Source organism: Leptonotus elevatus, chromosome 12 (genome assembly GCF_054856555.1).
Source record: "Leptonotus elevatus isolate MCC_2025b chromosome 12, RoL_Lele_1.0, whole genome shotgun sequence".
Classification (NCBI taxonomy): domain Eukaryota; kingdom Metazoa; phylum Chordata; class Actinopteri; order Syngnathiformes; family Syngnathidae; genus Leptonotus; species Leptonotus elevatus.
Genome location: NC_141250.1, coordinates 18,156,518 through 18,180,793, shown reverse-complemented (window position 1 = coordinate 18,180,793; position 24,276 = coordinate 18,156,518). Strand labels below are relative to the sequence as shown.

General features: G+C 39.0%; 1 protein-coding gene across 1 annotated transcript; it reads left to right on the top strand.

The window, feature by feature from the left end:
* Positions 1–600: 600 nt before the first annotated feature.
* Positions 601–22,900, top strand: slc4a10b (solute carrier family 4 member 10b). The gene is given in 28 exon segments (XM_086090367.1): positions 601–845; positions 960–1,059; positions 2,057–2,164; positions 4,285–4,326; positions 5,903–5,984; positions 7,572–7,688; positions 7,691–7,723; positions 8,052–8,190; positions 8,626–8,786; positions 9,472–9,657; positions 9,724–9,812; positions 12,090–12,247; positions 12,317–12,404; positions 13,726–13,872; positions 14,520–14,620; positions 14,702–14,876; positions 16,088–16,221; positions 16,294–16,539; positions 16,677–16,782; positions 17,101–17,262; positions 17,758–17,871; positions 19,145–19,306; positions 19,495–19,746; positions 20,015–20,083; positions 20,232–20,405; positions 21,515–21,634; positions 21,716–21,780; positions 21,903–22,900. Coding segments are annotated over 26 exon segments (3,246 nt in total). The 5' UTR covers positions 601–845; positions 960–1,059; positions 2,057–2,116; the 3' UTR covers positions 21,979–22,900.
* The last annotated feature ends 1,376 nt before the right edge of the window (positions 22,901–24,276 follow it).

Genomic DNA, 24,276 nt, shown 5'->3' with positions numbered 1-24,276 from the left:
TTGTCATAGAAGCAGAATAAATCCTGTCAGGCTATCACCTGGTTATGTATAAGATGTAGCTTGGCATATGGCGTTTGAATATAGCCTAGTGTCCCTGAATGCATCATCAATTTAAGACACGGATTTTATTTATTTAAAAAATGTATTATTTTGATTTTCTGTTCCTGTGATCTGGGCGGCTCAAAAAATTTGGCAAATAATTTAACGGATGCAAAAATGCAATTTTAAGAACCCCTTCAAGTGTGGAGACGTGACAGCAATGAACAAGTGCTAATTTTATATCATCCAATCTAACAGGACACTGTTGTTCAAATTATAAACAAACAAGAGGTTACTTATACGCGAATACTAACTTTTATTATTTTATTTATTTTTTGCAATACTATGTTCGATGTGCCTTAACTAAGAATAGTATTCCGATTCACACTTTTTGTGGAAAAAGCATTAATCAGAACACCGCTTTTTAGGCGGCTGCCATTTTGTCTTTGCCACCCGCTGGCGACTGACATTGACGTCAAAGGGTCAACGGGCTCAACTGTTTGTCACGTGACGTTCGCTCGGTAAGCCAAGGGCTCTTTGACGTCACTTTCTGTCGGCAGCAGGAGGGAGTACAGTACAAAATGGCAGCCCACTGAGATGGATAAAAATGGGTCGATTATTCTGCTTACACGAGTGCGGTACATAGCATATTATTGCAAAGGGCGTGACGTTTGGACGTGATTTACGCTGCAAAATGAAGAACCTTTTTGTGCTTGAGTCGTTTTTCTTTTCCACCGGGGAGTTCGGAATGTTAACTTTTAACACCTTTTTTGTGTTCTGGCAGTGTACCGAAGGCTTTATTTTTGGTAAGTGATTTCTTCAAGTGCTCAAATAACCGCAAGCAGTGTGTTAGGATGGCTTTCAATGGGCATTTATTGCTATTTCGTTGTCAAAAGTGACGTGTGTGTGCATATTTGAAGGAATGGAAGGTCAATGGAGAGAAATTCTCCGGATTAAGCAGCAGATGGCGACAGCTGCACAGACGCCGCTGTGCCTCGGTGGCGTGGAGCACAAAAACAGGTCAGACAAATAAATGCACAACACCGTCATTTCAATTCATATATTAGCTGCAAAAGTGAGGATTAGCTTTTTTTTCTTTCTTTTTTTTTTTCTTTTTCTGAGCGTCACAATGGATAAATGGTTAGCTTGTCTGCTTCGCAGTTGAGAGGTCTGGGTTCAAGTCTTTGCTTAGGACCTCGGTCTTAAACATTTTGTGCTTAATGTTAGGACTACTAAACAGAGGTTACAATATGTGTTCAAGTGTCAAGAAAATTTCTGTTGGAGCCATTTTTAACTAGCATTGCCCTTGTTGTTGTTGTTTTTAAATTAATTAAAGGTGTCTTTAAGATGAGTACTGGTCCAAATCAGGGTTTAGTTCCAATTTTATTTATTGCACTTTATATCTGATTTGTCAGTGCAAAACTGGGCCAACTTCCAAGAAACTGGGCTTCATGTCCTACAAAAACATCCCAGAAATTAAGGTTAAGAGATTATTAGAAGATTTGGAAGGTTATTCATATTTTATATATTTGGATTTACACCACACTTTTCTTCCCCTAATCCGGTTCCCCCTTTCAGCAACCGAGATGACACTGACCAGGATCCAACCTTAAAAATTGAAGATGATGACAATGCCTTGGTTGTGGATAAAAGTAGCATTATATCTAACCCCAAAATATATTTTTGGCATACAAAAAAAGTATTGTCTTGAAACTTTAAATCACTTCCTACAAAATGACATACATGGAATTAACCCACTCTAGTTCTCTTGAGCTCAAATTATTTCTATTCCCATAATGGGATTTTATTTTGCATGAAATCCCAACAAATCCGATATCTCGCTACACTGACACCGGGTGTCATTGAATACAAAATAATCTAGCATTTAGAGCTGATTATTTCACCCGCATATGCCCATGAATAAAATGAGTAACTAAATGGTCAGCATGAACATGTGACCGCCTTGGACTTTCTCTCCTGCTTCCATTCACTGGATTACACGCTTGGCTGGGCTCAGGATCATCATCATCATCGTCATTTTCTCCATCATCTCCATCGCCACCCACGGCACGGCAGCATGGAAACGCAGGACCATGGAGTGCACATGGAGCCACTGCTACCCGCTGTAAGGAATTGAACATTTCTTTTTAGCCAAACCGGAATTGACAGACGCGATGTTGAAAGTGCGAAAAAAAGGTAAAACAGGGACTTTTTAATGGGAGCTGTCAGGACACGGCAAGACAAAAATATTACCAGAAAGTAGAAAAGGGGTTTGAAAATGTGTTCATTTTTGTGCTATTTAATTAGAATAAAAAAACTTTATTAGAAAATTTTTGCTCTATTATAATTGCTGTTGCTTTATATTTAATCACAAGATAAGACATCCCTTCGTTTGCAGCACATAGGGAACTATACAGTAATTGCCCACCAGATGGGGCCGTTTTTCATTTTGTAACATACATTTTATAGTTAATACAGAGCTTTGATACATTTTCAAAGTTGTTATGCGTCAATAAATGTATCTAATAATTTTCATACCATTTTACTAACAGTGCAATCCATTTGCAAATTCGCATATGAATGTTTTTTTGTTTTTTTACATATCCCTCGAATTATATATATATATTTTTTAAGGATTCTTCATTGATTGTGACGGGAACATATGTTTCTGCTTCCCACGCAATGCAGCTACTACTGTAATTTCCTATATAGCCTATTTTGCTTTGCTGTTACAATTTGCCTGTATTTCCTAACGTTTATTATTGTGCGTAAATGCAAAAACAGTGCAACTTGATACAATTAGCCTAATGTTAGTTTGTAATTTTGTTGGACTATGTGTGCTCACATCAGTTTGTTCATTATAATTTAGGCTGTGTCATGTTGAATAATGTAACTACTGAATCCTGTTGTTTATGTATCACGAGTTCACGATTGCACACATGTGTTGATGTTTTATGATCCTCCGCATTTGAAGTGTTTTGCCGCCATCTTGTCGCATCTGTACACAGTTGCAAAACCTTTTTATTAGTCAATTATTCGCAGATTTGTTGGGGTGTAGCACTTTTCACAGAAATAACTCACTTAAGTTCCTCACACAATCTTGTCATACTGCAACGCCTGCCTAAACAAATGTTTTCAAATGCTTTAAGAATAATAATCTTTTAGTTACGGAAGCGTATTGCATTCACTTGGAATAAAAATAAAACTCCTGTTTTTCTGATAATTTTTTTGGGGGGGAAGCATTTTTATTTTTATTTTTTTTAAACAATTTCAGAATATTTTTTTTCTGTCATAAAAAAATATTCCAACAACGGGCGGGATTATTCGAAAAACAGGGGGCGGGGGGGAAATGATTAAAAAAAACGAGAAAAAACTATTAAGAAAAACAGAGCTGGTGCTTCTGTTTTTCGGAGTAATTATTATTTTTTACTTCTAAACTCCAAGTGACTTTCCCGCATACCTCCAACGTACCTTTTGGCTCAGTTAAGGTAAGGCATGTACCGTAATTAGTAACACACACAGTATTATTAATGTTTTAGTGTAAGGTATTCAGGAAAACATAAATAAATATTTAGAAAAACAGAAAAAAATAATTATTCTATAAAACAGGGAAAAATATATATATTTTTAAATACAGGGAAAAAAATACTCAGTAAATCTGAAAAAAGTATTCAGAAAAACAAACATTTTAAAAAATGACATGACAAAAAGGACAAAAAAAAAAACTCCCCCCAAAAAATTGTCAGAAAATCAGGATTTTTTTTCAAGTTAATGCAATACGCTTTCGTATTATTTTATAACGCAAATATTGACAAAAATTATTTGCTAGGTAAAAAATGCAGCATTTATAACTTTCTACATTGACATACAGGTTGCATAAATTAATAGTATTCCCAAAGGGTTCCATCGAGTTCATGAACTTGCGGCCAGTCCTGTTTGATCATTTTGATGGAGATTTGTTGTCATCAGCTCTTTGCCATTCACATCCAAGCACCCCCACCCCCCCTCCCCTCCCCATTTAGCCCAAGGTTTTAAGCGCCTGGCTTTTTGGCTGCAGAGCTTTTTGTGCTCTTCTCTGGAACTGCGTATTTGTGTGTATTTTGTGTGTGTGTGTGTGTGGATTTGGCCACATAACACAAGGTCAACTAAAAACAACATTTTACAGTTAATCTGTCACGTGAAACAAAAATAAAACAGAGTAAAAAGGTAGCTTTAAACTAACAGTAAGATTGTTTTGCCTTGTAGGTCAACTCCTCCTTCGGCTCATCCGTTGGCCGTCGAAGTTTGGTGAGTTGAACGACTCGTGTTTTACCATTTCTGTTTTTGAGATTTGCAATGCAGTGGAACATAAATTGTTCAGATGTAGAATTACTTATCTAGACATCCATCTACTATCCATACTATCTCTAATTTGACCTGGCCCATGTGTCAGTTGTCAAAATCAAATGTGCTGTATAGAAATCATCTGCCAAAAAGCTGTCAGACTGCTCGGAAGATATAGGCTGAGCTGCGTTTCGAGCGGCGGCGCCATCGAGCGCGCCTCCACCATCTGCAGGGACGCCGGCCAAGTGTGCGCCACATCCTGTCATGTCACCTAAGCTGGGTCGCTTGCCAGCACTTTGACAACATTTTGTCACTCTAGTGGTAGTCATCCAACCTTGTTTGGTGCCAGTTATCCCATTTGGATCGTTGCAATGTCCTCGTGTCTCTTTTGGTCCATTAATGCTGCATTAAAACACAAGCTTTGTGCTTGTGCGTGTGTTTTAATAGTTTCACCCCACTTACTCTCTTAAGCACACAAACAAAACAAAAAATTGCTGGGTTGTTTTGTGGATTTTGAGCCAGGTTACTTTTACCCAAGGTTAGGTTAAATGTTTTGGACCCATTACATTGGGTTGAGGGTTTGATTTGGGCGAGCTAAAGAGGTGAAGCCGGTCACTATTTTGTAGGGCTGGTTATCGATTCACATTCCCTCAATCGATTTGATTTTGGTTCACAAGAGTTCAGTTTGATTTGATTTCGTTTTTTTCCGATTCGATTCACTTAGTTCATCCCATTATTGATTAAGTATGGAACATCAATTCTTCTTAAATAACTCGTGATTGAAAAAACAAACAAACCCCACAAACGTTATTTGGCCAAAATGCATTAATAGCATTTCCTCTCATTTCAATCGGGAAAATTATTTGGGGGATGATGATTTCATTTCAAGATACTTAATAGAACATTTGACAGCCCCACGCAGTACTGACGCATCTTTTAATTTCAATTAAAGGGAGCTAATATGTGTGCTGTATTTTTGTTTTTTTTACAAGAAGTACAGGCTGTGTAATCTGCCAATGCACTATGCAGTCAGTGTGTATTTGGAAACAGATTATTAATATTAAACTGTCCAGCTCGCCAGACGACAGCAGCTTTATTAAAAAAAAAAAAAAAAAAGTTCATTATGGAAATGCCTCGATAGTCAGCTGCAGGTCAAGATGGCTGGGGAGGCGGATGGGGGGGGGGGGGGGGGGGGGGCTGACGACTGACACCCAGCAGCAGGCTTTAAGGATTAAAAATCCCTTCTGTATTAAGTGCTTTGAATGTGTGTGTGGTGGCATTGAGAATGCGCTCAGGACTATTTCGTGTCTTGCTCGGATTCACAGGAAATGACCGAGCTCAATGAGTTGGCTTCCCAAACTTATTTCCGCTGATCACAGAGCTCCATCACTTGCATTAGGAATCCAGATCTTTAGTAGTCACGCATTGTTGAACAAACAATTGTAGCCAAATCTCTATTTGAACGTATGCAAACAATTAAAGACCCTGTGAAGTGAACTCAGAGTTTGTTCTTGAACGTGTGTTTGTGTGATTTTTTTAGAGGAGCGACGATGAAGCTGTAGTGGACAGAGGAGGGACACGCTCACAGCAAAGCACCAACTTCGAGCCGGAAGATCTTGAAGGTACACGCGTGACAACACTTGCGTTCACTGTCTAATTCAGGGGTGGGCACACTCGGTCCTCGAGGGCCGGAGCCTCACAGGGTTTGGATGTTTCCCTTCTCCAACACCGGGGGTTAGTTGTATCACGGGTAAGTTGTCACATTGCAATTTTCTTCTCCACCAGAGGGCGCAACAAAAAAGTGGAATACTAGTTTTCTTCGTATAAATGGTCAGGGGTTGTGTACTGTTTGAGAAGCGAATAGCACATTGTGAGCTGAGATGAGTGCCAATTATCTGTTTTGACCAACCCAAAGTAAAAAAAAAATTACGGGCGTCGTACATAGACAAATTCTAGCAGCAAATTATTCAGACTCGTTAGAGGAGAGATTCGGGCATCTTGTCATGCCTCAAGTCACTGTTCTGTTTTAAGCTAACTTTAAACTAGGGTAAGTATTAGTCAACATGGTAGTTTGGGGCAACTTGTCTCAGTCATTTTGGGGTTTGTTGTCACATATGCAAAGAATGGGCCCTTAAAAAAATGCACCTTTGGCAACTCTGTTTACGTATGCCAGAATGCTCAGAGTGAGGAAATTAGTTTGCCAGGTTTAAAAATAGATTTTCCAGTTGTTGGAACTACAGTATGCCCACATGTCAGGGCTTGTTTAAGTTTCATGATGAACCATCCATCCATTAACCGAAATGCTTTATTTATTTTTTATTTATTCAATTTAATCTCAAATTTCCAGTTTAAGGGAAGCAAAACAGGAATTTGATGCTGAGAGCAATGACCTACATGCCAGCAGTTCTTAAGGACTCTTAATATATTTCAGAATATTTGGCTATGGTAAATGTTCAACATGAATGATAAACAATTTCTCTGGCTTTAAAAACAAACGGATAAAAAAAAAACAGGAGAACAAGGATAATTTTGTCCTTGCTTTATTAGTTGCAAAATCCAGTGTGACGTCTTACTCCATATAGCGTGACAACTTACCCATTGTTGGGGCAACATGTCACATGTTCACTCCCTCTATTTGATGGCTTATAAATCTGCACTGACACAAAGTATGAAAATGATATGAATACAAAAAATATACCTAAGGCTTTGTTCTTTCATCTGGTATACATTTTGTTTATATGTCTCCCCTATATGATCATCCCATCAGCAAACTGCATAAGCCTGATAACGATCCTGTTGATTGGAATCAGCTGCGTTGGAGCAGGGAAATATCCAAAACCCGCTCACTACTAATCTAATTGCATCCAATACAATAAAACATTACACGGATAACAGATAATGAAAATGCTCAGTTTTAAGCTTCTCATTTATAAAAATGTGACTATAGTGAGAAGGTGTGTATATCTGATATTAGTTAAGTTTGGTTGCGTAAGAGGCCCAGACATGCTGTCATCAAAATGCTTAGGAATGAGCAGAAATAATACGGTAATACAATGCAACATTTAATGGACTATCACAAAGAGGCTGTACTCATCTATGATGATTATCTGTAAAGCTGCTCAGCGTCAATGTACACACACACAGACGCACACGCATGCGTGGACATGCCACTCGATCCTCCTCCTGACCCCGTCGGAATACGTTTGCAGGCCACAGGACTCTGTATATCGGCGTTCACGTCCCTTTGGGCAGCATCAGACAACGCAGCCATCGCAGGCACCGTCACCATGGAAACAAACACAAACGGAGGAATAGGGAGCGGGCCCTCCCTTGGTGGAGGGGAGAGAGTCTCCCATCTACGGTACGACACTTAATACCTTAAGTTTTTTTTTGACTGATAAATGCACTTTGTGGACAAAAAGTATCCGGTATTGAGACGGAGCCCTTAATTCAAGTTTGTTGAGTAATATTCCATCTCCAGATTGAAGAAGGGTTGCATGCTCAAAACGGACCAGGACAAGTTTGGACTTGATTATTGGAACGGTCTTCTGACTGGGCTTCAAACAGCTTCAGCCCAATCAGAACGCTGCAGCTCGGGCATACAGTCCCAGTCCCATTACTTTTGTCCATATTGCGTTCATAGAAGAGCCGTATGGTTTTTGACCACTCGCTGTCATTTGTGTTCTCAGACACCCCCTCCCAGAGGGTCCAGTTCCTCCTCGGGACGGAAGATGAGGACGAGGAGCACGTTCCTCACGATCTTTTTACAGAGATGGATGAGATTTTCATGAGGGAGGGCGAGGATTCCGAGTGGAAGGAAAGCGCCAGGTAACTTCACTATTTTCCTCCTCATGGTCGCAGGTTAGCCGGAAACTGTATGATTGGAATGTTAATTAAAAAAACAAAAAACAAATTCAAAGACACTAATGCTCAATACCCATGCTGGACGGACTGAGCTCATATCGAACCCGGGATTTCTCAACTGTGAGACAAACATGCTAACCACTAGCCCACTGTGCCTCACCTTTATTGATAATTATTGGGTGAAAAGTCTCAAGATGGCTTTATCTCATGCATTTAGCCACCAAACTGAGACATACTGTATTTACAGCTACGCCCTGACAAAAGGCAATACGTTGCTCCGCTAAATGAGTCTAAGTGAGAGAAGGAGCTATCAAAGCGAAACGCGTGGCGCCGCGAGCAGATGGCACGTCGCTTCCCTCCCGTCTGCCCGGCGCCTTATCTGTGCGACTGTCGCGGCAGGTGGCTGAAGTTTGAGGAGGACGTGGAGGACGGAGGAGAGCGCTGGAGTAAACCCTACGTGGCCTCACTGTCGCTGCACAGCCTGTTCGAGCTGCGCAGCTGCATCATCAACGGCACCGTGCTGCTCGACATGAGGGCCGCCACCATCGAGGAGATCGCAGGTATGATATGGAGGGACAAAGCTGCCCAAATTAAAAATAAATAAATACATAAAAAGGGAAGAAAAAACTAATATAAAACCTAGAATTCAAAAATAAAATGCAAAAAATATATATATAAATGGAAATAAAAACTCTCTCTCTCTCTCTCTCTCTCTCTCTCTCTCTCTCTCTCTCTCTCTCTCTCTCTCTCTCTCTCTCTCTCTCTCTCTCTCTCTCTCTCTCTCTCTCTCTCTCTCTCTCTCTCTCTCTCTCTCTCTCTCTCTCTCTCTCTCCTCTCTCTACCTTAAATAAAATAAATGTGGAAATACAATTTTAAAATAAATATATATAAATAGAATTAAATATCAATCAATAAATAAGAAAGCTCTGCTCTCACACTATTTATTTATTTTTTAAATTAAATTTTGCATTTTTGGACCTCCATAATATAAAACCGTCCGGATACCCTCAAGCAAGTTTGAAAAAAATATCCCAAGACCAGTTTGAACGTTTGAAACTACAGACCTCCTACATGGATTAATTCAAATAGATTAAAAATGGGAGCCACTTTGATTGACAGGGAGTCAGCCGCGTTCCCGGCCACAACAACGTCTTCTATCTGCACTAATAAGAACATGAGATCCTGGAAGTTAGACACGAGGGCAGTCGCAGCAGGAAAAATCATCCCTTTTTCTCTCTTGTGTAGATATGGTACTGGACCACCAGGAGCTGTACTCGCCGCTGGGCGACGAGCTCCGAAAGAAAGTGCACGAAGCGCTGTTGAAGCGACACCATCACCAGAACCAGAAGAAGCTGGCCAACCGCTTGCCCATCGTACGCTCGCTCGCCGACATGGGCCGACGGACGTCAGACGTTCACCTGGACAAGAATGGTCAGGATGACTCTTGACGCCTCTCCACAATAAGGGAGACTAATGTGTTCTTTGTGTATTCTCCAGGTCAGATGACATCTTCACAGTCTCATTTGGCAGGTCCAGATGGAAAAGGGGACGTCACCAGAGACAACAGCTCTGTCGACTTAAGCAAGGTGCTCTTAGGACCCGGCAATGACAAACTAATACACATCTCACTGGGAAAAGTGCTTCAAGCAGTTGAAGTTTTCTCAACTCAACTTAACTCATCTTTATTTATATCGTGCTTTCTGTAAAACTGAAACACAAAATAAAAAAAGAAGTTAACACTGTATAGTTAAACACCAAAATGTTCAAACTAATTATATTATGTTCAAATAACTAACATATAATTGGAAAGGCTATCAGAAATTAGCATAGATTTAGGGGTCTCAAAACGTTTTCATTTGAGGGCCACGTACAGAAAATAATAATGCCTCATAATGTTAGGAATTGTGTTTGGCCTTAAAAAATTGTACAAATAATGTATTTGTGTTTTATTTGGGGGGGGGGGGGTGCTACAGTATATAAAGCAATTTATTTGTAATAGTGGCACCTATTTTTTTCGGCACCCTCCCTTCTTGACAATCTCCAAACTTCTTTTATTTTATTTTATTCTAACTGTGTCGAATACAATTTTTAGTCTATATATCACAAGCCACTGAAAAATGGATGGCGGGCCGCAAATGTCCCCCGGGCCGTAGTTTGGACCCCGCTGGCATAGATATTGCAGTCATAAGAAACCTTCAGACAACACACATGTAGCAAAACACATACAGAGTATACAAATACAGTACCAACAAGTACGTATATATTCTCTCTGCTCTGCGGGAGCGACAACCATTTCTGGACATTCGTTGAAAAGTCTGCAATATAGTGAGAACATGAATAATTAGCGGCCCTCTGTAATCCTGCTTTTTATGTCTATCATCCGCAACGAACTGTTTGTGTTTGCCTACTAACGCACATTTCTAGCACGGCTACAATTATTGTATATGTGTGCTGCATTTCGCTTAGATGGGACACTGAGAGGACAAGAACCCCACGTTTATTATTATAACTTCCTGAATTATAATATTCATGCATTTATGGCTTGGTAATGTATGAAATATATATTTAGCATGGATTAGGATTAGAACCAAATAGACATTTACTGAAATTAATGCACAAGAGAATAGACAAAGATAAAAAAAATAAAAAATCCCTGTTAAAACCTTATCGACATAATGTACAGTATATGAGTGTGCTCTTCAGTCTAGGTCAGGGTTTGATCGTAATGTACTTGTCTATACAGGATGTTTATCCTTTCATATAGGAATAGTCATCATAAACGAAACATGATAAAACCTTCTAGATTGTTGTGCAACTTTGATTGCGATGAAGGAACAAGCAACACTCCAGTTACTGCTTGTTACTGCCACATAATTCGCGCTGAAAAATCAACACCTTCACTCTGCCAACATTTGTTGCATCATTTTTTTCCAAGGCATTGGAAACTAGACATTGGCTTTTTTTTTAAGCATGCTATTATGAAAGGAATCTTCTTATTTCAGACATTACATAACACGTCCCAAAATAATGCATTTTGATAGTTAGATGGTCCGAAATAGCTGTTTGTGCTAAATGTGAGGATTAACTCTAAAAATGTTGGATGGGCAAAGATTCATATGGAACACAGTTTTAGTGTGATTTGTTCTTCATCTTTGAGGATCTTATGTTTTAAGCCACGTCATCAGTGGATTTTAGCATGATTCTGGGTCTTAAAATCTTCTAATGATGTTGGGATGTTGTGTAAAACGTAAATAATAAATAAAAACAGAACACACTGATTTTCAAATCATTTTCAATCAAATACACTACAAAGACAAGATATCTAATAGGACTGCTCAATTATGAAGAAAAAAACAATCATGATTATATTGGTAATAATTGAAATCACGATTGGGATCATTTATTTTTTGGTACAAAACTAGAAAATGTTTAAAATAAAGTTCTTTGAAACACTACAATTATGCAAAAAAAAAATTTGAATGAAAAACAATTTATTACATTTCTTATTTTAAAGTAAAATAAAAAGTTGCAATTGTATACATTTAAACAACTCAAAATAAGTGTTAATAATCTTCTTCTTTTTTTACGGTTATGCTGATTTTGTAATTGTGGAATGTAATAATTAAAATTGTAATTTAATTTTGATTAATTGCACAGCCCTAGTATTTAATGTCCGAAATGATACCTGAAATTAAAAAAGGAAGAGGATCGTGCCTTGTGGGACACCTTGTATAATTGCTTAGCATATCCGACACTGGCGGATCAATTTTTGATGAATGAAATAGAAGAATGTCAAAGTAGCTTTGATTTTTATGTATGTAGAAAGATTTTCAACATTTCCTGCTGTACTGTTCATCTTTCAGATGGACCTTCATTTTATGAAGAAGATCCCACCAGGCGCCGAGGCGTGCAACGTATTAATAGGAGAGTTGGACTTCCTCAACAAGCCCGTGGTGGCCTTTGTGCGTCTCTCACCAGCCGTTCTTCTCAGCGGGCTGGCCGAGGTCCCCATCGCCACCAGGTGAGGATGCAAACGTGCCACCGGACCTCCATCCAAACTTCAATGGCATGTTTTGGTGTTGGATGTTAGGTTTCTGTTTATCCTCCTGGGACCCGTTGGAAGAGCCCCCCAGTATCACGAGATCGGACGGTCCATCGCTACGCTCATGACAGACGAGGTAAAGAAGCTCACCAGCCCAGCAACCGCATGTCACGTTTGCATGAATTCACAGTTGAGCAGAACTCAACAAGCTCCCAAAGTGATGGAACATTTCTCAGCATGGCTCACAGCTTTTATGACAAGCTTTTGGGGATTAGTCATCCCATTCTGACCAGGATTTAGGCTCCTGTCCATCATCGGAGAGAAAAAAAATGGCTTTGATGACGGACTCACTACTCTTTAATTCAGCGTGCGAGGTTTTGGTAAGTGACCTGGATTGAAGGTCAATAAAGGGTCACAGATGACATGTGCAGTAGTGGTCACTTAACAAAATGAGGTGAGACAAGAAAGGAATGAGACTTGACTGACTCGATAGCACTTGTTGCCTATCATCGCATCACCATTCTGTGTATGTACACGGCGGTACCTTGACTTACAAGGTCACTTCATTTAACTTCATTTATACATAAAGTCCTCTATTTTGAGAATTGTTTGTGTACAGTAATTACTATTTTGTTGTAGCGCATGGTGATTTTGCATGTAATTCCACTGCTGACCACTAGATGGCAGCATACTGTTGTTTTACAAAAAAATATTCAACGTTAAATCCACTGTAATCCGGCTTTGTATGTCTACAGAAAGCGACAGCAGCAGATTTATTTTATTTATTTATTTATTTATTTTTTCTGGAGAGCTCAGTTAATTCGTTAATTTTACCGATTTGACATGTCATCATCATTGCTCTCTTTTTTTAAAGTTTCTAATGTACATATTTGGGCATGATTATTGATCTATAATGTGAGATGATAAATGTGTTAGTTTAGAAAAAACGGATTGTATACCTACTGTAAACACATAGATGGATCGTACACTGTAACAATATGCAATATTTTTGCCTCATCTGTTGCTATTGCTCTCTCTTTGTCATTAATGCAACAAAACATACCTAGAGTCTTAAATAAGGTACAATAATGGATTTGTTTTCCTTAATAGCGGATTTCTCTTATTGGGGAGGGGTAAATGTGTATGGAATGAATTTTCCACATTCAAATGAATTGAAATGCCATGAATCGGTTCCAGCCCCCATTTTAATAAAGGTAAAATAAATTGGATTCTTGCCTTGGGCGTGGCTTAATAATGTGAAACTTCTGCAAGAGGAATATGGAGAAGAATTTCAAATGGATTCTTAATCCATTTCTGATCACCCCCCCTCCCAGTTGCGTAACGCAGCGTGTGATACACAAAAAAAGATTTGGAGAAGTGATTGATATTGCAGTAGAATTGTGGAGGACAATGAGCTGGAGTTAATTACCTGTCCCCAATTGACTTTTTTTTTCCAGGTTTTCCACGATGTTGCATATAAAGCCAAGGACCGAAACGACCTGATTGCCGGGATTGACGAATTTCTCGATCAAGTGACAGTTTTGCCACCAGGAGAGTGGGATCCATCTATTAGAATAGAACCACCCAAAAATGTACCTTCTCAGGTAAGTACCATTTTTGGTTCTTTTATTTGTTGTCGGAGGATTGTGTTGTAGTAATAGCACCGGTTGAGTTTATTTTCAACAATCTACAGATCACAATTTCACAGTTTCCACCAATCTTCAAATTCTCTGAATATTTCTTCTTTGTCAGGATTACCAGTTTTGGCCCAAAATGTCAGCATGTAGCTGGTATTAAATGCAAGATTGGCCAATAGGTCCTCTTCAAGGAACCATTTCTATTCCATACTAAATACATTTTCAAAGTCCAAGCCAAATCCCGTTCATATGAAATGACATCAGCACATTCTGACAAAGAAAATCGATTTTGGCCACGGTAAAATTGCAGCAAAGTGGAGACAATGGAGTCAAATAAGGTACAGACTTCTTAAAGAAAAGAGAGAAAAAAGAAAAAAGAAAAATAAATAATAAGGTACAGACATTGTTTCTTAGGACAAAGGGAAGTGCTCAAATTTTGCACGACTATCTGTACATGTTCTTTTTTCACTAACAAATCTGGCCAATCAAATAAGTGGCCAGCATTGTTTTACTTCATTCATACATGGAGCCCCAGCTGACCAGATAGCGGAATTAGTATCTCGTAACACAAAATGTTAGTTCCTATAAACCCGACGGATGTCTTTGTTGAACAGGAAAAGAGGAAGAAAAACACCAATCTACTAAACGACTTATCTGAGGCGAATGAAGAAGAGCATGAAGGCCATGGAGGTCCTGAACTGCAACGCACGGGGAAGTAAGTCAGTCAACAAAGATTGTAGCTTTTTTTTTTTTTTTTTGCCATTTCAATGTCAGTACATTCCTTGTCTATCCCCAGATGGTTTGGTGGTCTCATTCTCGACATCAAGCGTAAAGCCCCCCACTACCTGTCTGACTACACGGATGCGTTCAGTTTGCAGTGTGTGGCCTCTTTCCTGTTCCTCTATTGTGCCTGCATGTCCCCTGTCATCACCTTTGGAGGACTTTTGGGCGAGGCGACTGAAGGACGCATAGTAGGGCACTCGCTATTTTGATTTGATCTTATCTTTTAGTGGAATATGAGTTAAGCAAAATCCAGCAGTTTTTATCCATCTCAGGGGCGGCCATTTTGCCACTTGCTGTCAAGTGAAAATGACATCGCAGTTACTCAGCTGTGTCAGTTAACAACCAATCACATCCCAGCTTCAGAAAACAAGTGAGCTGTGATTGGTCGTTGCCTGAGCCCTGAGCAACTGTGATGTCATCTTCAGTCAACAACAAGTGGCAAAATGGCCGCCCACTGAGATGGATAAAAACAGCTGGATTTTGCTGCATAACTCATATCCCGCAAATGCAATATTAATCAAAATGTCATCTTTAGACTAGTGAGGTCACATATAACTTATTATTGTCAAGAAATGTTTAAGGTTGACTTCCACTTTAAATCACAATTGCAATTTTGAGGCGGGGAAATGGTAATTAGATAATTTTTCAAAATCCTTCCGCCCTTGCTGGTAGTAGCCCACCTCGGGCCAAAGTCAGCTGGAATTCCACTGTTGCCACCTTCACAGTAAGGAAAGTTGCTATTGGTTGTCTTAAATGTCTCTAGAAGTCGCTGAATGACGTCATTGCATTATTTGCATAATGGGCTCTTTACACAAATCCACTGCTTCCTGAACTCAATACCACTTCTTCATTTCCTGTCTTTCACGCGTGGACAAATTGATTAATCCAGGTGTGCCCAACCTCAGTAACCATGACGACAATGGCCAGACACACCTGGATTAATCACTTTGTCTAATCATGAAAGACAGGAAACAAAGGAGTGGTGTTAAATTCAGGAAGTAGTCGAGCTGTGCAAGGAGCCCATTGGCAAGTTGCATGTAATACTAAAGGACAATGTAGGAGAAAGGAATAACGTTGTGGGAGAGGCAAAAAGTGTGTAAAAAAAAAAAGTGGGCAAAAAAATGTCACCAAGAGGCTTTGGAAAGTCACCAGATTTAGCGAGAAAGTCGGCAATTTGGTAACACTGGATGGATGAAAAAGTTTAAAGTAAAAATAGAAGTAAATAAAATTAACAAAAATTATAAATAAATAATAAATAAATACATACATAAAATAGATCAAATTACTTGTTGTAAGTTACTTTTAAAATGAAGTAATCAGTAAAGTAACTAGGTTACAGTTTTTTTTAAGCAGGATTGTTTATATGATGCATTTCCACTGTCCTTTTCCCTTTTCCTAGAGTGCAATTGAGTCGCTGTTTGGTGCCTCGTTGACGGGAATCGCCTATTCCTTGTTTGCCGGTCAGCCGCTCACCATTCTGGGCAGCACAGGGCCCGTTCTTGTATTTGAAAAGATACTCTTCAAATTCTGCAAGTACGTTTTAAATTGAATGTGACCAATCTCACCCAATATCCTGAACGCCATTGTGCGCCTGTGTCCCGGCAGGGAGTACGACCTGTCCTACCTGTCCCTGAGGACGTGCATCGGCCTGTGGACGGCGTTCCTCTGCATCGCGCTGGTGGCCACTGACGCCAGTTCCCTGGTGTGTTACATCACTCGTTTCACGGAGGAAGCCTTCGCCTCGCTCATCTGCATCATCTTCATTTACGAGGCCTTGGAGAAACTGCTCTACTTGGGGGACTACTATCCCATTAACAAGAACAACAACGTGGACAAGCTCTCCTTGTACTCGTAAGTGGACAGCTACTCTCGCGCACAAACAAAAGAACAGGAAAAGAGTATCATTACGGCACATTTCTTGGAAGACTTGTAAATCCGGCACAGATGTGGGATTATTTGGACACCCAGATGTGTATGTGCGTCCGCAGATGTTCATGCGTTGAGCCTTCTGACCCCACCAACGGCACCCTGAAGTACTGGGAGTTCAATAACATCACTGCGGCCGAGATCTACTGGGAAGCGTTGGAGGTCAAGGTACAAGTTTGCCCTGATTTGGGGTTAAAAAAAAAAAAAGCATAAATTGTGCAATTACAAAACGCGCTTTGATATTTTTTCCACCTCAAAGTGGCATGCTCTCCCAGATTGAGAACAGAGGAGATTAAGGGCATGTGGGCAGGATTATATTGGATTACTCACTGCAAATCACCACCAAATTGCATCTTTTTTTTTCTTTTCTTTTTTTTACCTCTGTTTCCCGCGGAAATGGATGCTCGCAAAGCCCACGCGTGGAAACTCAAATTCCGATTTATTGCTAATCATAACATCCTGCATGATCTGCTTATCCCTTTGCAGGACTGCGTTGAAAAGCGCGGCGAGTTTGTGGGCAGGGCCTGCGGTCCCAGCGGACCTTACGTACCCGACGTTCTCTTCTGGTGCGTCATTCTTTTCTTTTCCACCGTTTTCATGTCGTCCTTCCTGAAGGAGTTCCGGTTCAGCAGTTACTTCCCCACAAAGGTATAACACATCATGGATGGTCAGCACAGCTCATTGCTTTTAACACATGTTGTGTGATATGGTGCAATGTTGCTTCCTGGTGGATACTTGCCAGTACTACACCTGTACGTTCAGCGGTCACCCAACATTTTTCTAGTCACTGACACTACATTTAAGTTATGTTCCAAACCACTAACAAATTTGACATCATCTCACAATATGCATCTGTAATCATACCCAAAGATGCACATTATAAAATGAATGTAAAGCTTTCACTTTCTAATTGGAGATAAAGCTAGCCATTATTTGTTCTAAAAAAACGTTCCAAATATGTTCATTTTTTACTCATATTTGCCCGCTTGTGGGCTAAACTTTTATTTTATTTTATGTATACCACTGTAACATGTCTGAATTCAAAACAAATATGTGTACAAAGGTGGGTCAACATGACACGGTAGCATCATGTCTAATATGTTTTCATCCCATTTTTTTTCGAAAATAATTTTTTCCCATCAGGTGAGGTCCATCATTAGTGATTTTGCTATTTTCATCACCATCTTCACCATGGTCCTGCTTGACTACTCCTTAGGGATCCCCTCTCCAAAACTGAAAGTTCCAAGTGTGTTTAAGGTGAGTGAGGATGAGGCTTGTTGTTTAAACCACCCGCCTCGATACAAGGCCGGATTCCTTCTATTCGATCAGCAAACGTCGTGCTTGAAAAGTTACATTCAATTTAAGATAAATATATTATGCTGTTATTATTTTTAACAAATCAAATGGGAGCGAATGAAGATTTTGAGACAATTACGAAATTTACAAAAGTACAAAATTTAATATACTTTGTCTTATTAATCACAATGTTCAAATGGATCTATTTTTTCTAATTGACTTCACAACGACATTGATGTAATCTGATGTCATTTGACCTAAAACAATATTGGCGGCTAGTTTGAATATACAGTAAAGCAGAAGTAAGACATTAAACTTGGTTACTTCTTACAAATCTCATTAAAAATGTATATTTGACAGTGTTAATAGACTATAAAATGATTTGTTAACTTTGGGGAGTCTGTTTTAATGTGTGCTTGATGTCAACATGTAGATTGACAAATTCAAGATGGCCGTAGATATGGATAGATACCGATTAAAAAAAAAAACGATTAATGTTAACAATTGATATCAACAATAGACTAGGGGTTGTCAGGCGATTAAAAATTCTAATCATAATTAATTGACTTTTATCTGTTTTAAACGTACAATAATTTTCAAAAAGTTTACAAATTCTTGTTAACATAAAAGTGGAAAAAATGTTAAACTAATAAAACTATGGCTGCATCTTTTTGTCATTGATATCGAAACTTCATAATAATTAAAAAATTTGAGTTAAAATTAAAAAAAAAAAAGTGCTGTACTGTAAAATAACAAAACGAGTGATGTATTGAGGTCATTTTTCAAGAGCTATCTCATCTTTAACATGAAGGAACTACAAAAAAATAAAAAATAAATAAATACAACTTGACCCCAGTCTTTACAAGTATATGCATCATTATTAAATTAGTTTCTGCTCAATTATGACGTGGACGTGTCTGCTGCGTTGCGATTGGAATTCCCCCAATACAGTCTGTCCAAGTAAGGGGCGGTCATTAATCTTGTGTTAAAAAAAATTGTGCCGTCAAAGGAACCCTACAATAGACACATTAGCCACCCTGCAATTAAGCAAAAAATAAATTTAAAAAACATTTCTGGGCACTATGAGGAAAAACAGTATAAAAGTAAAATAAGCAAAGAAAATGGCTCATGATGATTTACTGATGTGCACTCGCCCATCCCGGGCACTCCAGAAAATGGATGTACGGAAGAACAACATGAGCATGATTTATTTCTGATGCCTTCACAATTCCAGCCAACCAGAGACGATCGAGGCTGGTTCATCAACCCGTTGGGTCCAAACCCCTGGTGGACCGTCGTCATCACGCTGTTTCCAGCTCTGCTGTGCACCATCCTCATCTTCATGGACCAGCAGATTACAGCTGTCATCATAAACAGGAAGGAGCACAAGCTTAAGGTACTTCCTTGCCTTTGCCGTTGATCCAGCGGGGTGGATAACAATTGAGACAAATTGGAGCATTCTTTGTAAAGTTGGCTAAGAGTAAAAATCGGTACGTGTGACACCGTTCAAAACATGAAAAAAAAAAAATCCCTCACCAAACTGTCATTTTGCCAAACAAAAATCTTTGTTTACTGACTTTGTAGAAAGGCTGCGGCTACCACCTGGATCTGTTCATGGTGGGGCTGATGCTTGGCGTGTGCTCCCTGATGGGCTTGCCGTGGTTCGTGGCGGCCACCGTCCTCTCCATCACGCACGTCAACAGCCTCAAGCTGGAATCCCGGTGCTCGGCGCCCGGCGAGCAGCCCAAGTTCCTGGGCATCAGGGAGCAACGTTTCACCGGCCTCATGATCTTCGTCCTCATGGGCTGCTCCGTCTTCATGACGTCCGTGCTCAAGGTTACATACGTGATCACGTATTTAGTTTTGTTATCCAGTGTGATCAAATGCAAACGTTCACAAGAGAGGTATCAAGTCTACAAAAAAAAAGCAGAAGTAGACATTTGTTCAAAGCAAACATGGCGAATCAGAATTGAGCTGTTATGCTGCACGAAAAGTCAGCCCCGAGTGTAAATGTTTTAAAATCCATCTTAAAAACTATAAATGTGCAGGCGTACCTCATGAAATGTGTATTTAAAGTACAAAATGTGTTTTTGCTGTCCTTCAGTTCATTCCCATGCCCGTGTTGTATGGCGTCTTTCTCTATATGGGAGCCTCCTCTCTCCGAGGAATACAGGTACATCCGGCAATTTCACAAACATTTCACATATTGCTATTTTCGACCCTTTTTCTTCTATTTAATTTTTTTTTTATAATTTTCAATATTCATGGCCTATCTGTCATAGTTGCAAATCCTCACACTCTGTTTTGTCCTCCCCTCCCAGTTCTTTGACCGTCTCACACTGTTCGGCATGCCAGCCAAGCACCAGCCAGATTTCATCTACCTGCGTCACGTACCCCTGAGGAAGGTGCATCTGTTCACTTTCATCCAGCTCAGCTGTTTGATTCTTCTCTGGGTCATCAAGACCTCCAAGGCCGCCATCGTCTTCCCCATGATGGTGCGAACATAGAAGAGCTCACACTCGATGGAAAGCAAAGAGGATTACGCCTTGTGTTTTTGAAACAACCACACAACTTGGGAAATGCCGTTGACAAGCTAACAAATAGCATCAGTGTCAACATGTTAAAACTTGGGTTCTTTTTTTAGATTGCTAGCACCCAAACAAAAACTATTTCTAGTTTTTTGCTACACCAGTGGTCTCCAACCTGCGGCTCTGGAGCCACATGTGACTCTTTAGGCCCTCTCCTGTGGATCTCAAAAGAAAAAAATAATAATATTGAATATTTTTTTACATATTTATTGTTTTATTCTTGAAATTAATTACTTTTAATTTGATTACATTTTGATTAAAATGAAAAATTAACTCTTTTACTGCCAAAAACCTCAATTGACGTGCATTGTAGGTGTTGTTTTTGGGATAATGTTTGACAGTAAAAGAGTTAAATATTCAAAAAATGTCAGAGTCCAGTTTTATTTTGTCATAAAAAGAGAGATGAAAGAAATGAATGGGAAAAAAAATCTACGACTATCCAAAAAGTGACCTTAAAATGTCCAAAAAGGAAGAGGAAAAGCAGAAAATTACCATAAAATGTCCATGAAATTGCCGAAAATGAGGATTGAACCAAAAAGACAGAAAAGAAAAAATACAAAAAGTAACCATAAAATGTCCAAAAGGAAAATAAATCCCAAAAAATACCATAAAATGTCTTTGGAATTGCAAAAAGTCAGAACATTTATTTTAAAAAAAGGCAGGAAAAAAAATAGCAATGAAATGTCCAAAAACAAAAGAATTCCCCAAAAGTACAAAAACATTTCCACAAAAATGTCAAAATAACTATAATATGTAAATAAAATTCCCCAAAATGACAGTAAGGCAGACAAGTCTGTCATATTTTTGTGTTGTGGCGTAGCACACGAGACACTGTTTGCCTCATCACAATCTTCAAATGTTTTGCGGCTCCACACGCATTCTTGCTTATTTATTTGGCTTTAAATGGCTCCTTTGACAGGAAAGGTTGCTGACCCCTGACCTATACCATCCAACACTTCCTGCTATGTCAGCCATTTTGAACGTTTCCCTAAGCATAACTGTGTTCACTCCCTCAGGTGTTGGCTCTGGTGTTCATCAGGAAACTGTTGGACTGCCTCTTCTGCAAGAGAGAGCTGAGCTGGTTGGATGACCTCATGCCCGAGAGCAAGAAGAAGAAGCTGGAGGATGTCGATGAGGTTGTGGCCATCACAGTACGTCGCTTGTATGCACGAATGCTCATGGTTTCACTCGACAAACGGCTTTTACTCAATCTTCAGGAGGAAGAGCAGAGCATCCCGGCTGAGGAAGATGGCGCAGTGCAAGTGCCGTTGGAGGGGTGCAAGTAAGCGTTATCTGCCTTGTTGCGCACCATCGGCTCGTTCGTAACGGATCGTCTTTTACAGGAGAGGTGCGTCGCTCTGGTAACTAGCTTTATATGCATGTTTGGTCTCTTGTATTTTGCAGAGGATTACCCATTATCAACATCACGGATGAGATGTCCAAAGGCTCTTTTGGAAACACTTGGAACGCCACAAGCTAGGAGATTTGTAACGAAATCAACGTGTTACAGTTCAATTGGGAAAAAAAATTCAACTTTAGTGAAATATTTTGATTAAAAAATAAATAAAATTAAAAATTAAAAATTGCCACTTCCAATAAATTACATGAATTCATTTTTATTTTAGGGTGACCATATTCCCATTTCCCCAAAAAGAGGAAACTTGCCCCGGCCTTGAAATTGTGGTACCATTTGCAGTTACACAGTGTACTTCAACTCCTATTAGTCACGGAATGCCAACCGGACATTTTCATGAATGTACAAAACCTCCGGACGCCCGAACAGGACGTAAGAAAATGGTCTGACTTCCCAGATATCCGCCCAAAAGAGGACGGTTGGTCACCCTATTTTATTTCCTATGCTGTCAGGTGAGCACAACATTGCTTATCCTCCCACAAATGATTAGAAAGTGCCATGAGGAACTACTAGGTATGGAAAGGCACTATACTGTCTCTATACTGTGTCATTTATTTATTTATTTTTATTATTATTAGCCCTTCAGATCACCTTGTAATCTGTCTAAGTGAATAACTGCATGAAAGCATGTTAAACGCTTTGGTAAAGTCAAGCCGGCCCTATTATTAGGGCGCTTTGTATTTCTTTTGTAATATAGTTTTGTTGTTTGCTTCAAGCTGTTTGTCTTAGTTGTCCTCACAGATTTATTAAAATGAAAAAAAAGAAGCCATAATGCAATGTGAAAGTGATGAACAGTTACACTATTGTAACTTTTCATACCTAAATTATATTTTGTGTAGCGTAATTTATATATTGCTAAATGTATCCAATAATTGAATGTAAAAAATCCTTTGTTATAGTTTGATGTTGGTTCAAAGCTTTTGTGTCATAAATGTGTCATTGAATTAATCATCGGTGGTCTCCACTTGTTACAATAAATTAACTATTAAACAAACGTCATTGGTAATATTCTGTGTATATTTTGCCGGGTACATTTGAGAGCGCGGTTGTTTCTTTTTATGGACTTTTGGGGAATTTTCAAACTGAAATATTGACATGAACTCAACATTTAACTCATTCACTGCCATTGACGTCTATAAACATAATATTTTTTTTTTTAACTGTTTCTATTAATTTAACTTTTTTCCCCCACTTAACAAGAGTATGAACACCTAGACATTTTTTTTTAAATCTTAAAAAAAAAAAGATGATGTAATAATGTGCATCAGGCGATTATTCTTTTTTTAAATTTCAATTAATCGCATGACTTCAATAATTCACTCACGATTAACCACTAATTTTATATCTGTTCTAAATGTACAATAATTTTTTTTCTAGGTTTTCACACTCGTTAACAAAAGTGGAAAAAAATGTTAAACTAATAGAAATAGTTCAAATGATTTTTGGACGTCTATAGCCGTCAATGGCAGTGAGAGTTAATTAATGCCAGCCATTTGCACTCATTTTAGAGCATTTTGACAGATTTTTCAAGAGCGACAGAATATTGTATTAAGTCATGTTTGAGTCTTCCTTTTTCTGTTCTCTAGTTATGAAATTAGGCCCGCCACCAAAAAAAATAAAATAATAAATCCGTAGAAAAATAGCTTTTGTGTAAACAAACATATCAATCAAAAACAGTGACTCTGACCCATTTTTCCTTTAGTAACATTGCTAACATCCGAACAGTGGTTTCATTCTATAAAATCAGTTATTTCAATATTTCGGAATGGCTTACGATTGCAATTTAATCATCGATTTAGTGAAATACAAGCCATTCACTGGCCCCATTAGACGTTCAACCTCATATTTCAAAGCTCGCTATTTTTTTTTTTCTCATTTATGACACGCACTAACACATACTCATTGACATAGTAAATATGTTCCCTGTTCGAATGTATTAAATTGTTCAAATGCATTCACAATCCAGTTTAAGGTCGAACTAGTTAACTAAGCCAAAAATGTCACTAGTAGTTTTCCCCCCCTAACAAGTGCGCAAATGACTTAGACAGAACTGCGAGGCAGACATGCTAACCACTAGGCCAGCGTGCTGCCTTCAATCATAAATCCTTTCCTGCATTCTATCGTAGATCAAAATGAATACAATAAGCTTTCGATGAATAAATTGCCTACTATTATTCCCTGAAAGTGTAGCCTTACTTCACATAAACATCCGTGGCATTATTTACAGTTGCTAATGTTATTCTAATTGGCCTATTAATAGTAAATATGATGGCGGCGGTGCGGCGGCAGATGTTTGACAAGCTTGCAGATGACAGCCAAGAGGGGCGACGCGTCCCAAATGGCGTCGCGCACGTTATTATTTCC